At 41.8% G+C, this 23,676-nt stretch overlaps 1 protein-coding gene across 1 annotated transcript; it reads left to right on the top strand.

The window, feature by feature from the left end:
- Positions 1-7,581: 7,581 nt before the first annotated feature.
- Positions 7,582-11,554, top strand: LOC120047646 (transmembrane protein 79-like). The gene is made up of 5 exons (XM_038993192.1): positions 7,582-7,679; positions 8,241-9,083; positions 9,341-9,535; positions 9,656-9,872; positions 10,076-11,554. Exons 2-5 carry the CDS (start codon positions 8,390-8,392, stop codon positions 10,275-10,277), a joined length of 1,308 nt encoding a protein of 435 aa, XP_038849120.1. The 5' UTR covers positions 7,582-7,679; positions 8,241-8,389; the 3' UTR covers positions 10,278-11,554.
- The last annotated feature ends 12,122 nt before the right edge of the window (positions 11,555-23,676 follow it).

Here is a 23,676-nt window from a genome sequence, read left to right on the forward strand (position 1 = left end):
TCACACCTGATTTATTTAACAAAAGACAAATCTCAATAGGTGGTCAAGGTAAGTAAAGACATGACATAAGTGGGGGGGGGTGGGCCTTTCCTCTTTTGTTCTCTACTGCTGCTCTATTGTTCCTCAAGCAAGTGGGAGGCCAATGACATCACGGATTCCCATCAGACCAACTCCTTGAATGACATTTTTTGTTTTACCCCTTTCAGTGATATCCAATTGGTTGTTACAGTCTTGTCCCATCGCTGCAACTCCCGTACGGAATCGGGAGAGGCGAACGTCGAGAGCCGTACGTCCTCCGAAACACAACCCTGCCAAGCCGCACTGCTTCTTGACACACTGCCCGCTTAACCCAGAAGCCAGCCGCACCAATGTGTCAGAGGAAACACCATACAACTGGCGACCGAAGTCAGCGTGCATGCGCCTGGCCTGCCATAAGGATTCGCTAGAGCGCGATGGGACAAGGACATCCTGGCCGGCCAAACCCTCCCCTAACCCGGACGACACTGGACCAATTCTGCGCCGCGTCATGTGTCTCCCAGTCGCTGCCGGTTGCGACACAGCCCGGGATCAAACCCGGGTCTGTAGTCATGCCTCAGGAACAGCGATGCAGTGCCTTAGACCGCTGCACCACTAATTATTTTTTTCCCCTTTAGTGTGTGTACTTTACTGTAATTATACTTGGGATGTTGCTTTTCAACAGTAAAAGTTTTTTTTAAATCCCTGTAGGACATCTTTAAAGTATCATTTTTAGAGATGACTAATGTTACTATCTGGCTCTCATACCATCATGGCCACCTAATCCTCCCCAGCTTCCAATTGGCTCATTCATCCCCCCTCAATGACCTTTAACTATTCCCCAGCTCATTGCTGTAAAATGAGAACATGTTCTCAGTCAATTTACCTGGTAAAATAAGGGTTAAATAAAATAGAAAATTAAATAATGTCCCCACGATAACAAAAAATGAAACATTTAATTGAAATACTTTAGAATTCCATTCATTCCTATGTAGGACTGCTCTTACAGGGTAGTGCCAATATGGCCGACCGGTTGCTTCAAAGCCTCTCAATGGCCAATACATAGCATCAGCAATCCAGGGTTTATATACATCATTTGTTCACACTTGCTCAGTTGGAACAAACTTAAATTTGTGAATTTCTTTCAGTGCATAATTTCTGAATTGAAAAGTAATCCAAGAAGTAATCATCTAGTTTTTCAAAAGTATCTGTAATCTGATTATTGTTATGTCTCGTGGGTTTCATAACCACGTGTTTATAACAACTCAATAGTGATGATAAGGAAACAGGAATTCAGTTCAACCATTTATATGAACGTGCTCATCTCAACACACATTACCCATGATGCTCTGCGTATACAACTACTGTGCAAATAGTACAACCCTAATACAAAACAATTACAATATTTTGGCAGATAACGTCACTGATAACAGTTATTGTTTTTTTTGTAATCAGATTACATGTAACTGATTATGTAATCAATTACTCCTCAACCCTGTCTACAGATAGGCTAGGCCTAAAATATCCCTGGGCTGTTCTCTAGGACCTCCGCTCTGTCTATAATCAACTCTCTCGGAAACCGTTTCATTACACCAAATAAGGCGAAGGAGGAGAGATGAAATATACAAGCCAACCTTCCCCTAGGAAACCCTAGGAAAATAAACAAAAGCTGTTATAAAAGTGTCGTTCCTGGATGGAAATGCTTGACACACATAAGAGGATGCGCACTGTGGTAGGGTAGACTATATGCTTCCCGAGTTGAGAGAAGGACATTTCATCATTGACACAGTGCCCAAATGGAATTGTGTGAATCTTTCAAGTATTATAGCCTATTCAGAAGAATAGTCAGTATGGTTTCTACTCCACAACACCACACATGAACATTAGTATTCCCAGTATATGACCAAATTACCTCGATTTTGGAACAGGCCCCTCTGTGCACTGCTATTATGTGTAGCCTATAAATTTGATCCAAAAGCGCATGGCATTTAATTAATTAATCTTACTTTTCATAACACTCATACCAGACCATTTTTTTCTGCAAGCCTTGAGTCTAGACACATCAAACAATGATTTAAATATACACTAGATGTCTGACAGGGGGCGCTGTTTTGAAGCCACCGCGCCTCCATCTTGGGACTCTCCCACCATTGTAATTTTTTTGGGGGGGGAGCTATAGAAATCAAATCAAAGTGTATTTGTCACGTGCGCCGAATACAATAGGTGTAGGTAGACCTTACAGTGAAATGCTTATTACAGGCTCTAACCAATAGTGCAAAAAGGTGTTAGGTGAACAATAGGTAAGTAAAGAAATAAAACAACAGTAAAAAGATAGGCTATATACAGTAGCGAGGCTATAAAAGTAGCGAGGCTACAATGCAAATAGTCCGGGTAGCCATTTGATTACCTGTTCAGGAGTCTTATGGCTTGGGGGTAAAAACTGTTGAGAAGCCTTTTTGTCCTAGACTTGGCACTCCGGTACCGCTTGCCATGCGGTAGTAGAGAGAACAGTCTATGACTGGGGTGGCTGGGGTCTTTGACAATTTTTAGGGCCTTCCTCTGACACCGCCTGGTGTAGAGATCCTGGATGGCAGGCAGCTTAGCCCCAGTGATGTACTGGGCCATACGCCATCTGTAGTGCCTTGCGGTCAGAGGCAGAGCAATTGCTGTACCAGGCCGTGATGCAACCAGTCAGATTGCTCTCGATGTTGCAGCTGTAGAACCTTTTGAGGATCTCAGGACCCATACCAAATCTTTTTAGTTTCCTGAGGGGGAATAGGCTTTGTCGTGCCCTCTTCACGACTGTTTTGGTGTGTTTGGACCATTCTAGTTTGTTGTTGATGTGGACACCGAGGAACTTGAAGCTCTCAACCTGCTCCACTACAGCCCTGTCGATGAGAATGGGGGAGTGCTTGGTCCTCCTTTTCCTGTAGTCCACAATCATCTCCTTAGTCTTGGTTACGTTGAGGGATAGGTTGTTATTCTCGCACCACCCGGCCAGGTCTCTGACCTCCTCCCTATAGGCTGTCTCTTCGTTGTCGGTGTTATCTGCAAACGTAATGATGGTGTTGGAGTCGTGCCTGGCCATGCAGTCGTGGGTGAACAGGGAGTACAGGAGGGGACTGAGCACGCACCCCTGTGGAGCTCCAGTGTTGAGGATCAGCGTGGCAGATGTGTTGCTACCTACCCTCACCACCTGGGGGCGGCCCGTCAGGAAGTCCAGGATCCAGTTGCAGAGGGAGGTGTTTAGTCCCAGGATCCTTAGCTCAGTGATGAGCTTTGAGGGTACTATGGTGTTGAACGCTGATCTGTAGTCAATGAATAGCATTCTCACATAAGGGTTCCTTTTGTCCAGGTAGGAAAGGGCAGTTGGAGTGCAATAGAGATTGCATCATCTGTGGATCTGTTTGGGCGGTATGCAAATTGGAGTGGGTCTAGGGTTTCTGGGATAATGGGATAATGGTGTTGATGTGAGCCATTACCAACCTTTCAAAGCACTTCATGGCTACGGACGTGAGTGCTACGGGTCTGTAGTCATTTAGGCAGGTTGCCTTTGTGTTCTTGGGCACAGGGACTATGGTGGTCTGCTTGAAACATGTTGATATTACAGACTCAATCAGAGACATGTTGAAAATGTCAGTGAAGACACCTGCCAGTTGGTCAGCACATGCCCGGAGCACACGTCCTGGTATTTCGTCTGACCCCGCAGCCTTGTGTATGTTGACCTGTTTAAAGGTCTTACTCACGTCGGCTACGGAGAGCGTGATCACAAAGTTGTCCGGAACAACTGATGCTCTCATGCATGCCTCAGTGTTGCTTGCCTCGAAGCGAGCGTAGAAGTGATTTAGCTCATCTGGTAGGCTCGTGTCACTGGGCAGCTCGCGGCTGTGCTTCCCTTTGTAGTCTGTAATAGTTTGCAAGCCCTGCCACATAAGACGAGCGTCGGAGCCGGTGTAGTATGATTCAATCTTAGCCCTGTATTGACGCTTTGCCTGTTTGATGGTTTGTCGCAGGGCAGAGCAGGATTTCTTGTAAGCTTCCGGGTTAGAGTCCCGCACCTTGAAAGCGGCAACTTTACCCTTTAGCTCAGTGCGAATGTTGCCTGTAACCCATGGCTTCTGGTTGGGGTATGTACAGTCGTGGCCAAAGGTTTTGAGAATGACACAAATATACATTTTCACAAAGTCTGCTGCCTCAGTTTGTATGATGGCAATTTGCATATACTCCAGAATGTTATGAAGAGTGATCAGATGAATTGCAATTAATTGCAAAGTCCCTCTTTGTCATGCAAATGACCTGAATCCCCTAAAAATATTTCAACTGCATTTCAGCCCTGCCACAAAAGGACCAGCTGACATCATGTCAGCTATTCTCTCGTTAACACAGGTGTGAGTGTTGACGAGGACAAGACTGGAGATCACTCTGTCATGCTGATTGAGTTTGATTAACAGACTGGAAACTTCAAAAGGAGGGTGGTGCTTGGAATCATTGTTCTTCCACTGTCAACCATGGTTGCCTGCACGGAAACACGTGCCGTCATCATTGCTTTGCACAAAAAGGGCTTCACAGGCAAGGATATTGCTGCCAGTAAGATTGCACCTAAATCAACCATTTATCGGATCATCAAGAACTTCAAGGAGAGCGGTTCAATTGTTGTGAAGAAGGCTTCAGGGCGCCCAAGAAAGTCCAGCAAGCGCCAGGACCGTCTCCTAAAGTTGATTCAGCTGCGGGATCGGGGCACCACCAGTACAGAGCTTGCTCGGGACCTTGCCATAAGGCAAAAGTGATAACTAAGTGGTTCGGGGAACAAAACATCAATATTTTGGGTCCATGGCCAGGAAACTCCCCAGACCTTAATCCCATTGAGAACTTGTGGTCAATTCTCAAGAGGCGGGTGGACAACAAACAAAAACCCACAAATTCGGACAAACTCCAAGCATTGATTATGCAAGAATGGGCTGCCATCAGTCAGGATGTGGCCCAGAAGTTAATTGACAGCATGCCAGGGTGGATTGCAGTGCAGAGGTCTTGAAAAAGAAGGGTCAACACTGCAAATATTGACTCTTTGCATCAACTTCATGTAATTGTCAAGAAAAGCCTTTGACACTTAAGAAATACTTGTAATTATACTTCAGTATTCCATAGTAACATCTGACAAAAATATCTAAAGACACTGAAGCAGCAAACTTTGTGAAAATTTATATTTGTGTCATTCTCAAAACTTTTGGCCTAGACTGTACGTACAGTCTCTGTGGGGACGACGTCCTCGATGCACTTACTGATAAAGCCAGTGACTGATGTGGTGTACTCCTCAATGCCATCGGAAGAATCGCGGAACATGTTCCAGTCTGTGATATAAAAACAGTCCTGTAGTTTAGCATCTGCTTCATCTGACCACTTTTTTTATAGACCGAGTCACTGGTGCTTCCTGCTTTAATTTTTGCTTGTAAGCAGGAATCAGGAGGATAGAGTTGTGGTCGGATTTACCAAATGGAGGGCGAGAGAGAGCTTTGTAAGCGTCTCTGTGTGTGGAGTACAGGTGATCTAGAATTTTTTTCCCTCTGGTTGCACATTTAACATGTTGATAGAAATTTGGTAGAACTGATTTAAGTTTCCCTGCATTAAAGTCTCCGGCCAGTAGGAGCGCCGCCTCTGGGTGAGTGGTTTCCTGTTTGCTTATTTCCTTATACAGCTGACTGAGTTCGGTCAATTTATTAAAGTCTATTTTTGCCATGTTTATTATATTCCATATAAATCAAATCAAATTTTATTGGTCACATACATATATTTCGCAGATGTTATTGCGGGTGTTGCGAAATATACCTTAATGCATACGTTTAAATTACATTGTGAGCTAAATAAATAAATATATATATATAAAAACATTTTCCTTAAAGTATAATTTTTAGAAAGTTCTAATGTTACAGTCCCCACAACACAAAATGTTTAAATACATGGTATTTTTTCCTTGAAACATTTAATTAAAATACTGCAGAATTCCATTCATTCCTATGGAGGGCTGCTTCTTCTGGGGAGTGCCAATATGGCCGACCAGTGGCTTCAAAACATCTCGCTGGCCAATACACAGCATTTGCAATCCAGGGTTTATATACATCACTGGTGTCATCGGTTAACTTTCGGCCCCCCATTGTGTGTAAAGTTCAGCTAACGCTATTGTGACCTCTACTGGTTTCATAAGGTTATAACACAATGTCAAACGAATTATTATGCCATTTATGTATAATACCTCGAGTATATGATCCATGACGAGTATGGAAAATGTTTGGCTGGGGCATTTGATTAATCTGAAGAGAAAGTAGTTGGAAGCTATCCACAATAAAATCGTATTACCATGCAGACCTAGGCTGTGTTCAATGAAGTAGTCTAGATATACAGAAAAAAAATGTCTTCCCGAAATTTTTTTTTATATGCGGGAATATTGCCTAATTAGCCTATTTTAAAGGGATAATTCACACAAATTACTAAATGACTTACCCTTGGTTTCCTTACCCTGTAAGCAGTCTATGGACAACATATGACAGCAATCCATGCTTTGGTTTCAGTGGAGGCTGCTGATGGGAGGACAAACCATGTTTTTGATGTATTTGATATCATTCCACCTATTCCGCTCCAGCAATCCTCCACAATTAAGGTGCCACCAACCTCCTGTGTTTGGTTTTATTTCCCTGGCACTGTTTCCAAATGCTAATGTTTCAGAATTTGTGGCACAAATCCCATTAAAGTCATGGGACCGATATAAGCATTTTCCGTGCATAATTTACAAATCATTAAAAAAAAAAAAATTAAAAAAAAAAATGTATCGTGAAGTTTATCAAAGTCGCTAATAGATTATTTGAACATGATGCGCAAAAGAATGCTAATATCGGTCTCATGACTTAAATGGGATTTGTGCCACAAATGCATTTGGAAACAATCAGGGAAACTAAACCAAAGCATGGATTGCTGTCACACCTTGTCCATAGACTGCTTACAGAGTAAGGAAACGAATTTGCAATTTTGTGATTTGGGTGAACTATCCCTTTAAATGGTAGGCAACTAAATAAATAACATCTACTGAAGAAATATGATAGGCCTCTTGTAGATAACACCAACATGTTCATTTCTCTGTTCATCTATACTTCATTCTGTCAGTGACAGGGCTGTGTTTCCACCAATATTGCTTTTGGAAATAGATCCAAGAAAGGGTAACCAACATAAAGTGATTAAAATAGTACACACCAATGCAATAACAAACACATAACATGAAACAAAACATTTACTGTATGCTATATCCACAATTTCTCACTAATTATTTTCACCCCAAGAAAGTAACATATAAATATAAGACTGCTTGAAATACACACGTTGCTGTTTTTTTTGTACATTAAATGATTAAATAGAAAAATTATATTATTAAAGGGTATGTTTCTAAAAGACATTAAAGGACAAGTTTGATAGGAACTAAATAATTTCCTACTGATAGTTCCTATCGTACTTTTCCTTTAATGTTTTTTTAGGAACATACCCTTTAATAATTTACCTGGCCACACCTGAATTTCCACCCACTGAAAATAAGTTGCACAATAACAACAGAAGTGGAAAAACGATGTAAGAGACATTCCATAAAATTCCCATACTCGTTGTTTGATAAGCCCAGAGGTTGGGTGAGTATTACATTTTTATATGTTTTCAGTTGTATTTTCCAGCTTTGTATAGCTAGCGGTCTTCTTACGTGGTCGGAAAGTCCAACATTTTATCTAGTGCGCTGGTATGAGAAACTTCCGTGTTGTGATATGGAGTGCGCTTTGAAGGTCTGCGTACTACGTTTGTCTGGACAGTTAACACATTCGGGGAACTTTACAACGCTATTTGTATGTCAACAATATTCTATTTAGTGGTTTAATATTGCAAGCGTATTTTCTTTGGTAGTCATGCGTAAATAGGGCCTTTATTTTCTTAGACTACTCAAACAGCACAGGACATAATGAGATGCATTGGGCGGAGCTTTGTTTGCAACGGACAGGGAGGGATTCTACTTGTTTTATCGTTCTTGGCTTACCTCACCTGTCGTGGAAAAATTTCAACCTTAGAGACTATTGTTTGATGATTAATGACACTAGAATGCTGTCTGGAGTTACAGCTTGTCGGTTTTGGGGCATCATTGCGTGGGAAGACATGTATGACCTATAGAATGTGCACTCTGTAAAATTTACTATTCTTTGTAGGTGAAGAGCTGTTTACCATCAAACTAATAGAGCTGGGACACAAAGAAAGAAACAGACAATGTGATGCAACTTCAGTCAAAGTAAAAACACTCAATCAAGCATAGACTTACTGACGAAGTCTGGAGACACTGAATACCTAAAAAAAAACTATGTCTGAGATCCTAAGGTCAAACCTGGAGCTGCTAGAAGACAGACCCTCCAAAACCAGCGGGGTGACTGCTGAACCCCAAATCCCAACATGGGGGGCAGAGGGGGAGAAGGTGATTAAAGAATTGGAAAGGGGAAGGGAAGGAGTGGTGGAGGAAGACGAAATGGTTAGCTCGGCTAAATTGGAGCCTACCACTCTGCAATGGCCGGGTGACCGGGATGTAGAGAAAGCAACAAAGAACGGAAGTGCATTGACTGTGAAAGAAGATAAGGGAAGGGGAAAGGGGGATGACCCTGAGGGAGAGAGGAGGAGCGTGCACTCCATGTGCACCTCTCTTCAAGGAGGAGGAAGCCGGATGGAGGGCGAGAGAGGGCTGGGTTTGGGAGTGGAGAGAATGAGAACGGGGGAAGAATGGATGGAGAGAGAGGTGCAGCACCCAGGGCTGTGTAAGAGTGGGAAGAAGGTGCAGGTAGAGATAGAGGTGGAAGATGGTATGAACTCTTTGCCTGAGAAGGCAGCACAGGTCTTCAACCCATCTGTCACCATCCTACACTCCTCTAGTGCTCCGACATCTCCCAGAGAAAGGGAGGCATTCTGGGATGTGGACGCAGAGAAGAGTCTCCTCCTCGTTCCCCAGGGAACCCCACCTGATGGCTACTACCACGACTGGCCAGTGGAGGGGGGGTCCTCAAAATGTAAAGAGATGCACCAACATTTCATCTTTCTGTCTTTTGACCTCCAACCTCTTTCTCTCTGTCTGTCTTTCTCTTCTCTCCCTTGTTCATTCAGCCACTGTGGCTCTGCTCAAATAGTTTTGTGAGTGCAAATTCATCCTTCCACTCCTCCCTTATTTTGTGGTAATCTGATCTAGAAGGTGTTAACGTTTCTGTTAGCTTTCTTTTACCTCAGAGGGCAGAAAGACTAATAGTCTCTCCTTTCCTCTCCCCTCCAGGTGGGTGTGACTGTGCCAACAGGGATGCTCTCAAAGTGGGGGTGTCTGTGTTCACTGCAGCTCTGATTTTCCCCCTCCTAGTGTGGGGGGGTTATGTCTTCCTGCCTTTTGATGCCCCACTGCTGGACAGTGCCCCCCTCAGGCTGGTCTACACACTGCGCTGCTCTGTCTTCGCTGTAGTGCCCATCATACTGGGTGAGTGTCTCATTGGTCATTCAGCATATGTTCTTTACAAGAATTACTCCAGTGTGAACAGCAAGGTGGGTTGAACAACAACACTAACATCACAAGCTAACACTTGTGTTGTCCTCCCAGGCTGGATGGTGCTGGGTGTCTCCAGGATGCGGTTGGGGAATGTGAAGCCGCTGTGTGAGATGGAGGCCAGGGAGGTGGGTGTGCACCGGCGCTATGTGGATGACTCCGTCACCCTCTTCCTGCTCTACTTCCTGCAGCTGGCCGTAATGGCGCCCTACCTGAGCCAGGACCTGCTCAAACTGGTGCCCCTGCTCACCATCATCTTCGCCTTCGGCAGGTAAAGAAACAACAATACAAAAAAACATTTATTTTATTTATTTTGTCACATACACCAGAGAGATGCAGTGAAATCTGTTGTCCAATTTCAGTGCCCAGTCAGTCATAACCCTATATGACATGTGATCTCAATTTAATACAGTCTGGGCAGACTATAGAAATGACTGCATCTGTCTAATGTCCATCTCTCTTCTGTGCCAACAGGCTGATGTACTGGGTAGCAGCTGCACTGGGCAGCAGTGTTCGGGGCTTTGGCTTCGGTCTGTCCTTCCTGCCCACCGTGGCCATGCTGGGTGCCAATCTCTACTTCATCTTCACCATGGATGCTGGGGGCACCATCTTTGCCCAGAATGTGATTCACCAACAAGACCAACCCCCAGCCTCCCGCCAGAGGTTCTGGGGATAGGGGGATGGAGTAAAGACCGAAGGAATGGAAGGATGGGGAAGAGGGACAGGATTTGTTTTACCTACTGGTGGAATTTAACTTTCAAATGGTTACTATGTAAACGGTAGTGGATCGTGCTAGTGTGATTAAACCACATTGATGATGTGTAGAATAGACTGGGCAGTGGTAGTCAGTGATAGAGCATGTACAAACAGTTATTGGAGAAAGTTTCTACGTAATAATTCATCTTCTTGCATGGCATTATACCGTCACTAGTGAAACAGTAGAATGTATTCTGTAGAAGATCTGCTAATTGACAGCTAAGTACCATGGAATAATGTTGAAATCACAATTGTCTCAATGCAAATAGTTTGTAGATCCACACAGAATTGTGCCACTTGGAAGTTTTGAAAATAACCAAACCACTGTTTTCCTCAGAAATATCTAGCTAGGCCTGCTGCAGAAAAATAGTTTGCTGAACTGTACTGTTTGACAAGTATATCTGTACTCTACTGTATTGCATTTGGTTATGAATCTGGTATTACAAGCTAATAACAATTGCATTGACATTTGGGACGTTTATAGAGAAACTGAGACTTGCTATAGACCTCTTAGTCAATTTCCTCTTGAAAATGTTCAATATAACCAATCATAAAATCATGTTCTGTGAAAAGGTCATCGACTACTGAGTGGACATTTTGTCTCATCTTCATGACTGTATTGCCTTTTAAAAGGACATCCACACATAAGCAATGTCATAACAGCTAACAAATAAATGAAAGATAATTGATTTAGTACAAAGATTTTGACATTGAGAACCATTTCACAGCATTTTGTGTCCCCCCCTCCCCAAAATGTCAGTGACCTTATAGAAATCCAACAAGTACCTACCTGCCCAGGTGGCCCAACCTCCATGCCTTTATCTCTGAAAACGAATCCTTTCACAATACACAGCCCTGTAAGGGTGAATTGAGTTGTTACTGTATTTTAAAATGTTATGTATGAAATCTGATTTTTACAGTGTAGGCATCGACTTTATAAAATGTATAACTACGCTGATTTCTTTCTACATTTCCAAGTAAACTTCAGCTAATTACAGTCTGAAACAAAGTGTAGAGTCTATTTAATGTCTATCAGTCTTTTCTTATGATTTACATATTTTAAAATTTATGACTCAAAATGATCAATTATACTTAACAAGTGATGTTTTTATTGGCCTTTCATTTGTGAAGCTGACATTTCTATTGGTTTGAAAGCCTTTTAGTGACCAATAAAAATGAACAAGCATTTAAGGTAGACTTTTGTGCATTACAGTTGTTTGAAATGGGCACCTGTTTTCGGACTGTGTTATTGCTGTGTTCGTAGCCAAGTGGGAAGGTGGTATTTATCACAAACGACTGGGAGAAATCCACTTGAACACCCCTCCAACTCGTAATTACTAGTGGAAAACCATAGAGATCGATAGAGGACGCAACATTGTATCGGTCAGATTTTGGCTTCTGTGAGAGCATGCGCTGTGCCATTGAGGCCATCTCCATTTTGAAGAAGTACATTTTCTTCTACTACGAGTTGGTAAACAAACTGAAGGGTGCATACATGCCTTGGAGTGTGTTGTTTGAACAGGTATAAAGCCAAGTTTGGCGATTTATTGCCACCTGCAGTTATGGAATGTTTGCTCACAAGTGTAATTAATTGGCTGATCCCTCCTGATGACCTGGATGGAAATATATCATCTTTCCTTAACCAGTAGGAAGTCCCACCCAGTTGACTACTTCAAAATGGTGAAAATACTAATGGTGCTGCCCATGCTAAAACTTGCTTTTGGGCACTAGAGGACTCTATATGTGGGAAACTCGTCTATCACCCCTGATCGCAGACTTCTCCCACATGCTGACCTCACCTACTAAGGAAATGACCTTGATAACAGGATTTTCGGCAGTTAAATGTAACAAAACATTATTTATAAAAAAGCAATATATTGATGTGTTTTTTGAAAACTATAATTTGTTTACAAGCATGATAGCTGCACTTTTAGTTTATAGTTGACGCAGCTTGTTGGCCATTAGCTATCCGGCGTTTGTCAACGAGTTCAAGGCATCCAACTGGTATTTACAACGTCACCACTGGTATTCACCACCTTCCCACTTGGTAATGAACGTAACATATTGCCTTGTTCAAAACAACTGGGAACTCGGAAAAATACGAGGTTAACTCATGACTTCAGGGATCTTCAGGTCAGAAAGTCGGGAGCTCTAAAGAGACTCGAGTTCCCGAGTTGTAATTCCGAGTTGGATGACCGTTCAAATAATTTTTTCCCAGTCGGAGCTCGTTTTTTCCCGAGTTCCCAGTTGTTTTGAAGGCGTCATAACATCGAACCTATGACGTAGGACTACACTTTTCGACTAACGGGCTATTTTTGTCGGTGGTCAAATATTGTTCACGTCTAACCAAACTTTTCGTGTATTTATTGGTCTGGCCACAGGGAAGTCTGGGTTCGGAATTACAAGAAAGCAACCCCTTGCACGTCAGTTTCAAAGTAGGCCTATTTCATCTGTACCCCAGGGGTATTTACCACTAAAGTTATCGAAGTGAAGGGACAAGAGAAGGAGAATATGGCAGCTGCCCCAGCTAGAAGAAAACACGGAGCGTGTCTGCTTCGAATCAAAGAAAATTGTCCATTGCGAACATTTAAGAAAAACAGGTGTTACGGTAAGAACATGATTGTTTTCAAGAATTGATGGATAAAAACATATAGCCTATAAAAATGCATAAAATTAACCTACAGACGAATTATACCACCCAGGAAGTTAGGGTTGAAGTTGACACTTCATAGATCCCAGTCGGCCTTGCACTGTATAAATTTGACAGTAAAACGTCTATTGAATTTGTTTGGTAGGCTCTATAGGCCTCAATGCTATAGCCTGATAATACATTAGGGGTAGGCATATTATAAATAATAATCTTACATTTTAAAGTTTTATTTACTATAAAGGCACACTATAAAATGTGTATATCAAGGGAGCAAATGCACGACTTTTCCACATGCAAACACCTTTTATATATATAGTGCTGAAGGAATAACATTCTAGAAGATAAACATTACATCATGTGTTTACCTGTATACATTTTATGTCAACATAAACATAAACAATGGAGTTATATATCCTAATATTATGATAAGACTACTGTACTTATCAAATTATGAATAATAAGTCATATTCTTCCAAATTAAGGGGTGGGCTATATTGCATTAGTTGAAATTACTGGAAATCTGACTGTGGCTTTAATATAAGTAGTCAGTGTTGTTAACTGCCAATGCTGATGCTCCTCCACCATTATTTGCCACAGTTTTGAGGAAGTTTGGGGCCAAAGTAGCAAGGCAACATTTAGTCCCAATGTATCACGTGGTTGCTTAAGACGTAATACTGGCATACCTGTCAGAAAGTACCCGCACTAGTCTACGCCTACACCTCCTGTCAAGTACTTCAGTTGCACTTACTGTCAAGAGCTGGGTGCCCAGGGTGGGTGCATGTCAGCAGTGTAAAAAGGCTTCCTGCATGGTCTCCTCTCCTTCAGCTGGACTGATCTGACCATAATTTTAAGTAAAATCGTTTAAGCTAACTACTGAAAATGGCTTCCTCCAGTCAAATTATTTCACATCAGTGCAGATGAATGAAATTAGATAAGGAGAGGAAATCACTTCAGAGTATTGATACTTAGGCCTAATTGTTGTTTTTTAAATTATCCCTTTGGCAGATGTATCTTCGGCTGGTGGTGGAATGTGTTGGGGAGACTTCAGTAAGCACCACATTTCTGCATCCAAAACCAGACCTATCAGCACCATCTATGTAGAGCCCCTCCCTCCCTCCTATCAGTCTATTTACCATCCTCATCAATCACAGGACCCCATTGGTAAGACCATTAAAACACATGCATGGCCATCTTTCCAAATTTCTTGTTGAATGGTCTCCAAAGGCTAATAGTTAACTGACCTCCTTTATCAGGAACCTTGATATGGTAGTTACTGGTTTTTATTAGTAGTTACCTCAATCTCTCTGATAATCCTATTATAAATGGGAACAATATTTTGGGAACATTGCTCTCACCTATTTAGCTTGTCACATCAGGGATTGTTTTGTTGAAGTAAGGAAGAATGTACGCTATTGGGAAGTGCTTCACAGAGCCATACACTGAGTATACAAAACATTAAGAACAACTGCTCTTTTCATGACAGACTGACCAGGGGCCTCATTTTATAAACCGTGCGTATGTACAAAATAGACCCCAAATCAAAAATAAAATTTGATTTGTCACGTGCGCCGAATACAACAGTGAAATGCTTACTTACAAGCCCTTAATCAACAATGCAGTTTTGAGAAAAAAAGTGTTAAGAAAGTATTTACTAAAATAAACTGAAGTAAAAAAAAAAATACTAAAAAAAGGCCTATGTACCTCATGAGTATGAAACCATCAGAGAGGTGAGGAATTTATTATGCAATGATCATGGAAATTAAACGTTTGTGCCAGGTTTCACACAAAAGTTGGCATTTATAAAAACCTAACTTGACATGAAAATGTGCTCACCTTCCCACAAACCTTAGACCATGCGTAAGCACAGTTTATAGTAGTTGAAGTATTGCATTGCAAGCAGGCAAGTAGATTAGTATTTTCTGCAAGTGAAGGAAATGAACAGGTTAAACAGGTTAATAACAAGATGCAATCATTTGCCATTAGTGAGAAGAGAGACAATCTATTTAGTTTGTCTTTGCATTTGAAAATAATTAGAAATAGGCATTTATTTCCTAGCCTATTATTTATTTAATTTCCATCATCATTTTATAATAAATTCCTCACCTTCTCTGTGATGTTTTCAAACTCACGGGGTAGCGTAGGCCTACAACAAGGATACCATTTGTCCCATCTCTGGTTTAATTGAACCCACTTCATAGTAGTAAATAGATAAGCCATTTCAAGTATTTTGCTCTATGCCATCTGATCCGAAGCAAAGTTTATTAACGGTGGAACAGGCGGTTGGTTGTAGGTTACTTCTGTAGCTTACGTCTGAATACTGTACTTTCACATTTCTCGAGGAGACAATATTTCATTTATACACACTCCATATTTTCATAACCATTGCAGAATAAATGTGTCACTTTTTCTGGCCATGATGGGTTCATATTCCCGAAGTAGCCATAGCCTACAACAAATTACCATGCGCATCTCTCATTTAATTGACCCTTCACTAAGCTCCGCCCCAGAATTTTGGGCAACCAATCGCAGTCCTCCAATGGATAGCAACTGTTGTCGAGTCCAACACCTTGGACAAGCTCATGTTTGAAACGCATCAAAAGCCATTGAGGGCTTTACAAAAACATTGTTTAAATGGATAAATAATTTGACAGGGCACCAGGGGTACTTGCTACTGTGATTCCTATAGGGCTGACCCCAATTAGTTGACTGGTGAATTGTTGTTGTTTTTTTAGTCGAGTCGTAACACATATATAAAATGGTCGCCGATAGAGAGGGCAGCCGTTCTTCTAGCCCCTAGGCAACTTTGCAGTATTTCATTTTTTGTATGTGTTATTTCTTACATTATTAGGCCAGAACATTTTTTGTGTTATTACATACAGCCGGGAGGAACTTTTGGATATCAGAGCGGCGGTAACTCACCAGCATTACGACCAGGAATACGACTTTCCTGAATCAGATCCTTTGTTCGTACCCCCCAGGGCAATTGGAACTGATTCCAGAAGCTGATAAGTGATATAAAGATACCCGCCATTTTGTGGAGTCAACAAAAGTCAGAAATTGCATTATAAATATTCACTTACCTTTGATGATCTTCATCGGAATGCACTCCCAGGAATCCCAGTTCCACAATAAATGTTAGTTTTGTTTGATAAAGTCCATCATTTATGTCCAAATACCTCCTTTTTGTTCGCGCGTTTAGTCCAGTAATCCAAATGCACAATGCGCGGGCACTAAGTCCAGACAAAGTGTCAACAAAGTTCTATTACAGTTCGTAGAAACATGTCAAACGATGTATAGAATCAATCTTTAGGATGTTTTTATCATAAAGCTTCAATAATATTCCAACCGGACAATTCCTTTGTCTTCAGAAATGAAAAGGAACGGCGCTCGCGCTCACGGCTGTGCGCGTGACTAAACTCAAGGCTTTCTGCCAGACCCCTGATTCAAACAGCTCTTATTCTCTCCCCTTTCACAGTAGAAGCCTGAAACAACGTTCTAAACACTGTTGACATCTAGTGGAAGCATTAGGAAGTGCAATCGGACCAAATTTACACTGTATATTGGATAGGCAATCACTTGAAAAACTACAAACCTCAGATTTCCCACTTCCTGGTTGGATTTTTCTCAGGTTTTCGCCTGCCATATGAATTCTGTTATACTCACAGACATCATTCAAACAGTTTTAGAAACTTCAGAGTGTTTTCTATCCAAATCTACTAATAATATGCATATCATAGCTTCTGGGCCTGAGGCAGGCAGTTTACTCTGGGCACGCTTTTCATCCGAACGTGAAAATAGCGCCTCCCAGCCATAAGAAGTTAAACTCCGTTTTTCAAAATTCCTGACATTTAATCCTAGTAAAAATTCCCTGTCAGTTAGGATCACCATTTTGTTTTTAATGTGAAATGTCAGAATAAGAGAGAGAATGATTTTATTTATTTCATCACATTCCCAGTGGGTCAGAAGTTTACATACACTCAATTAGTATTTGGTAGCATTGCCTTTAAATTGTTAAACTTGGGTCAAACGTTTCGGGTAGCCTTCCACAAGCTTCCCACAATAAGTTGGGTGAATTTTGGCCCATTTCTCCTGACAGAGCTGGTGTAACCGAGTCAGGTTTGTAGGCCTCCTTGCTCGCACACGCTTTTTCAGTTCTGCCCACAAATTGTCTATAGGATTGAGGTCTGGGCTTTGTGATGGCCACTCCAATATCTTGATTTTGTTGTCCTTAAGCCATAACTTTGGAAGTATGCTTGGTGTCGATGTCCATATGGAAGACCCATTTGCGACCAAGCTTTAACTTGACTGATGTCTTTAGATGTTGCTTCAATATATCCACATAATTTTCTTTCCTCATGAAGCCATCTATTTTGTGAAGTGCACCAGTCCCTCCTGCAGCAAAGCACCCCCATAACATGATGCTGCCACCCCCGTGCTTCACGGTTGGGATGGTGTTCTTCGGCTTGCAAGCATCCCCCTTCTTCCTCCAAACATAACAATGGTCATTATGGCCAAACAGTTCTATTTTTGTTTCATCAGACCGGAGGACATTTCTCCAAAAAGTACGATCTTTGTCCCCATGTGCAGTTGCAAACCGTAGTCTGGCTTTTTTATGGTGGTTTTGGAGCAGTGGCTTCTTCCTTGCTGAGCAGCCTTTCAGGTGATGTCGATGTAGGACTCGTTGTACTGTGGATATAGATACTTTTGTACCTGTTTCTTCCAGCATCTTGACAAGGTCCTTTGCTGTTGTTCTGGGATTGATTTGCACTTTTCGCACCAAAGTATGTCAATCTCTAGGAGACAGAACGCGTCTCCTTCCTGAGCGGTATGACGGCTGCATGGTCCCATGGTGTTTATACTTGCGTACTATTGTTTGTACAGATGAATGTGGTACCTTCGGGCGTTTGGAAATTGCTCCCAAGGATGAACCAGACTTGTGGAGGTCTAGAATTTTTTTTCTGAGGTCTTGGCTGATCTCTTTTGATTTTCCCATGATGCCAAGCAGAGGCACTGAGTTTGAAGGTAGGCCTGGAAATACATCCACAGGTACATCTCCAATTGACTCAAATGATGTCAATTAGTCTATCAGAAGCTTCTAAAGCCATTACATAATTTTCTGGAATTTTCCAAGCTGTTTAAAGGCAGTCAACTTAGTGTATGTAAACTTCTGACCCACTGGAATTGTGACAGTGAAATAATCTGTTTGTAAACAATTTTTGGAAAAATGACTTGTGTCATGCACAAAGTAGATGTCCTAACTGACTTGCCACAACTATAGTTTGTTAATACGAAATTTGTGGAGTGGTTGAAAAACAAGTTTTAATGACTCCAACCTAAGTGTATGTAAACTTCAGACTTCAACTGTACGTATCCCATGTGATTTATAGGATATTTATTTTTAATCAGGATATTTTCTAATTGCAGGGTGCAATGTTTTTTTTTGTTGGCTTCCCGGGAAAATGATGCCCGAGGTTGCAACAGTAAAACTAAGAGGGGCGGGTTGAGTGAAGGGTCAATTGTGCCTATTAGATATGCTTTTATTTAAAGTATTTTGCTCAATGCATCAGGAAGGAAGCATGGTTTATAACATACAGTAGAATTGAACAAGTGAACAGACTTGATATTTTGCATTGAAGTGTGTATGGCTACCACTGCAAGCAGACAATGTTTCAACATTTGGGCAGTGCAGCAAAGGATAGGTTCGAGAAAAAGTCAATGCAAAACATTAGGCCCTATTAAATTAAATTCACAGTTGATGTCTTTCATAAACGTTTTGTCTGTCGGATAGCCTGGGCCTACAGCAAATCTCACTGCAAAAGTTTAACATTCTGCCGTCACCTACAAAGACATTTGATCAAGTTCGCTATTGCTATTTCCTTTAGAACACTTCCTCGGGTTAATTCTAATACTTCCAAAGTATATAGAAAATAAGGGCTCTATTGTCACCATAAAAATATGAATAATGGGCATTTTTCAGGCAAAAATTTTTGTATAATGTTTTTGTCGTATTTTTTACCCCTTTTCCTCCCCAATTGGTAGTTACAGTCTTGTCCCGTCGCTGCTACTCTCTTACGGACTCGGGAGAAACAAAGGTCGAGAGCCATGCGTCCTCCGAAACACAACCCTGCCAGAGGAAACACCGTCCAGCTGGCAGGTGCCCGAAGTCAGCGTGCAGGCGCCCGGCTTGCCACAAGAAGTCGCTGGAACGCGATGCGACAAGGAAATCCCGGCTGGCCAAACCCTCCCCTAACCCGGACGACGCTGCGCCACTTCATGGGTCTCTCGGTCACGGCCTGCTGTGAAACAGCCTGGGATCAAACCCGGGTCTATAGTGACGCCTCAAGCACTGCGATGCAGTGCCCTAGACCACTGCATCACGTGGGAGGCCTCTCAGGCAGAATTGTAATGCTTGTTCACGCGCGCAGTTTCAGAACGGGTCTGATTTATAATGGAAACCTGCACCAAGTTTATAAATCTCTATTTTTGTATGTGCTCAGTCTTTTCAGAAATGCCGCACACAGATTTTTAGTGTGACATTTACACAAACGGTTATGAGACCCCAGGTGAATCCATGTGAAAGCTATGATCCCTTTAATCCACTTCAGTGTAGATGAAGGGGAGGATTATTTTTAAGCCTTGAGACATGGATTGTGTATGTGTGCCTTTCAGAGGGTGAATGGGCCGGACAACAGATTTAAGTGCCTTTGAACGGGGTATGGTAGTATGTACCAGGCGCACCAGTTTGTGTCAAGAACTGCAACGCTGCTGGGTTTTTCACGCTCAACAGTTTCCCATGTTTATCAAGAATAGTCCAGTACCCAAAGAACATCCAGCCAACTTGACAACTTTTGGAAGCATTGGAGCGAGCATGGGCCAGCATCCCCGCGGAACACTTTCGACACCTTATAGAGTCCAAGGAAGGTGTTTCTAATGTTTGGTATGCTCAGTTTATACTTTGTACTGCTCACTGATCACTTCCCTTTTTTCTGGCCCTCCGCTGAGAGCAGGCGTGGATATGGAGGTGGTCCGACCCCAAGCTCCTATTACGGGGGTCATGAGTCTCTCCCCATCCTCTGTACTGACTCCAGGGCCTCTGGTTCCCAACCTCCAGCCTGCCTGCCAGCACAGACGCCTCCCCTCCGCAGCACCCAGTGAGGCCAGCATGGGTGAGTCAACACACTTAACAGCGGGTGCCATCTGTTAAGTTTTTTCCCCCTTAATTAAAACGGTGTCAGACACAAGTGCGTAGGTTTTAAAAAGTCATAGGCTCAAAAAGATAAATTAAAGGATAAATACTCACACTGTTGGAAGAGTTTGGAAAAATTCAGATGCTAATACCTTCATTGCTTTGTAACGATGACTAACGTGCCGATTTCCTCTCCAGAGCTGGACAGCGGTGTCGACCCAGAGACTGGAGAGAGAGCCCAGAGATGACAACACCGCTCTTCCGCTGTTTCTACTGGCCTGATCCTGGAGATCTGGGTCTGATATATTCAGTGTTGCAGATATAATTCATGTCTAGAACAGGTCAAGTGGTTTGGAACCTGGCTGTACAGACTATCCCAATGTTGTGAAATACTTTTCTCATCTCCTTTACATTGGTAGGTGAACAAGCGTTTAAAAGTATCCATCAAGGAATATGAGGGGAAGTTTTTTTATTAGGGTGTATTGAGGCTTTTGGTACACTGCCATCTCTTTCTGTACAGGGCAGGGAAAAGAAAACCTTTAAATACTTTAATGGCATTTCATTGCTCCCTTTTCTCATATTCTGAGCCACTGGCCAGATGAGTCAACAAAGAAGGCTCCCTTCATATTGCTTTGAATGGTCTTCTCAGGTCAGCGTATAGAGACGAAGCCCAGGAATCCATGTACTTGCACAGTCTGTTGACATGTACAGTACCAGTTAAAAGTTTGGACACACCTACTTATTCAAGTGTTTTTCCATTGTAGAATAATAGTGAAGACATCAAAACTATGAAATAACACATATGGAATCATGTAGTAACCAAAAAAGTGTTAAACAAATCACAATATATTTAATATTTTAGATTCTTCAGAGTAGCCACCCTTTGCCTTGACAGCTTTGCACACGCTTGGCATTCTCTCAACCAGCTTCACCTGGAATTACTTTCCAACAGTCTTGAAGGAGTTCCCACATATGCTTAGCACTTGTTGGCTGCTTTTCCTTCACTCTGCGGTCTAACTCTTCCCAAACCATCTCAAGTGGGTTGAGTTGGGTGATTGTGGTGGCCAGATCATCTGATGCAGCACTTCATTACTCTCCTTCGTCAAATAGCCCTTACACAGCCTGGAGGTGTGTTGGGTCAATGTCCTGTTGAAAAACAAATGATAGTCCCACTAAGCGCAAACCAGATGGGATGGCATATCGCTGCAGAATGCTGTGGTAGCCATGCTGGTTAAGTGTGCCTTGAATTCTAAATAAGTCACTGACAGTGTCACCAGCAAAGCACCCCCACACCATCACACCTCCTCCAACACACATGCTTCACCGTGGGAACCACACATGCAGAGATCATCCGTTCACCTACACTGTCTCAGAAAGACACGGCGGTTGGAACCAAAAATCTCATATTTGGACTCAGACCAAAGGACAGATTTCCACCGGTCTATTGTCCATTGCTCGTGTTTTTTGGTACAAGCCAGTCTGATTGTCCTTTAGTGGTGGTTTCTTTGTAGCAATTCGACCATGAAGGCCTGATTCACCCAGTCTCTTCTGAACAGTTGATGTTGAGATGTGTCTGTTACTTGAACTCTGTGAAGCATTTATTTGGGCTGCAATTTGAGGCTGGTAACTCTAATGAAGTTATCCTCTGCAGCAGAGGTAACTCTGGGTCTTCCTTTCCTGTGGCGGTCCTCATGAGAGCCAGTTTCATAGCGCTTTATGGTTTTTGCTACTGCACTTCTAGAAACTTTAAAGTTCTTGACATTTTCCAGATTGACTGACTGTCATGTCTTAAAATAATGGACTGTCGTTTCTCTTTGCTTTTCTTGCCATAAGGTATTTTACGAAATAGGGCTCCCTTGTCACAATACAACTGACTGGCTCAAACGCAGTTAAAGAAATTCCATAAAAATGTACTTAACAAGGCAAACCTGTTAATTGAAATTCATTCCAGGGGACTACCTCATGAAGCTGGTTGAAAGAATGCCAAGTGTGCAAATCTGTCAAGGCAAAGGGCGGCTATATTTTGATTTGTTAAACACTTTTTTGGTTACTACATGATTCCATGTGTCATGTCATAGTCTTCACTATTATTCTGCCATGAAATGAAGAAAAACCCTGGAATGAGTAGGTGTCCACTAGAGGTCGACCGATTATGATTTTAACGCTGATACCGATTATTGGAGTTCCAAAAAAAGCCGATACCGATTGATCGGACGATTTTATATATGTAATAATGACAATTAGAACAATACTGAATGAACACTTATTTTAACTTAATATAATACACCAATAAAACGAATTTAGTCTCAAAAATAATGAAACATGTTCAATTTGGTTTACATAATTCAAAAACAAAGTGTTGAAGAAAGTAAAACTGCAATATGTGCCATGTAAAAAAGCTAACATATGAAAGCTGGTGGTTCCTTTTAATATGAGTCTTCAATATTCCCAGGTAAAAAGTTTTAGGTTGTAGTTATTATTAGGACTATTTCTCTCTATACCATTTGTATTTCATATACCTTTGACTATTGGATGTTCTAATAGGTACTTTAGTATTGCCAGCCTAATCTCGGGAGTTGATAGGCTTGAAGTCATAAAAAGCGCAATGCTTGAAGCACAGCAAAGTGCTGTTTGAATGAATGCTTATGAGCTTGCTGCTGCCTACCACCGCTCAGTCAGACTGCTCTATCAAGTCTGAGACTTAATTATAATAACACACAGAAATACAAGCCTTAGGTCATTAATATGGCCAAATTCGGAAACTATCGTTTAGAAAACAAAACGCTTATTCTTTGTGAAATACGGAACCTTTCCGTATTTTATCTAACGGGTTGCATCCCTAAGTCTAAATATTGCTGTTACATTGCACAACCTTCAACGTTATGTCATAATTATGTACAAGTCTGCCAAATTAATTACGGTCTTTGTTAGGAAGAAATGGTCTTCACAGTTCGCAACGAGCCAGGCGGCCCAAACCCTGACTCTGCTTGCACAGAACGCAAGAGAAGTGACACAATTTCCCTAGTTAAAAGAAATTCATGCTAGCAGGCAATATTAACTAAATATACAGGTTTAAAAATATATACTTAGGCATTGATGTTTATGGTTAGGTACATTGCCCCAACGATAGTGCTTTTTTTGCGAATGCGCTTGTTAAATTACCCGTTTGGCGAAGTAGGCTGTGATTCAATGATAAATTACCAGGCACAGCATCGATTCTATGCAACGCAGAACAAGCTAGATAAACTAGTAATATCAATCAATCATGTGTATTTAACTAGTGATTATGTTAAGATTGGTTTTTATTAGATAAGTTTAATGCTAGCTAGCACCTTACCTTGGCTCCTTGCTGCACTCGCATAACAGGTAGTAAAAGCCTGCCACGCAGTCTGGTGGAGGGCAATGTAATCGGCGCCCAAAAATGACGATTTAACGATTGTTATGAAAAGTTGAAATCGTCCCTAATTAATCACCCAATTCCGA

Source organism: Salvelinus namaycush, chromosome 5 (genome assembly GCF_016432855.1).
Source record: "Salvelinus namaycush isolate Seneca chromosome 5, SaNama_1.0, whole genome shotgun sequence".
Classification (NCBI taxonomy): Eukaryota; Metazoa; Chordata; class Actinopteri; order Salmoniformes; family Salmonidae; genus Salvelinus; species Salvelinus namaycush.

Bases quoted from the DNA above. Each gene is read 5' to 3' on its own strand.
- LOC120047646 (XM_038993192.1), top strand. From the start codon at position 8,390: ATGTCTGAGATCCTAAGGTCAAACCTGGAGCTGCTAGAAGACAGACCC. The intron at 9,084-9,340 runs GTAAAGAGATGC...TCTCCCCTCCAG, and splicing joins GGAGGGGGGGTCCTCAAAAT to GTGGGTGTGACTGTGCCAAC. The intron at 9,873-10,075 runs GTAAAGAAACAA...CTGTGCCAACAG, and splicing joins ATCATCTTCGCCTTCGGCAG to GCTGATGTACTGGGTAGCAG.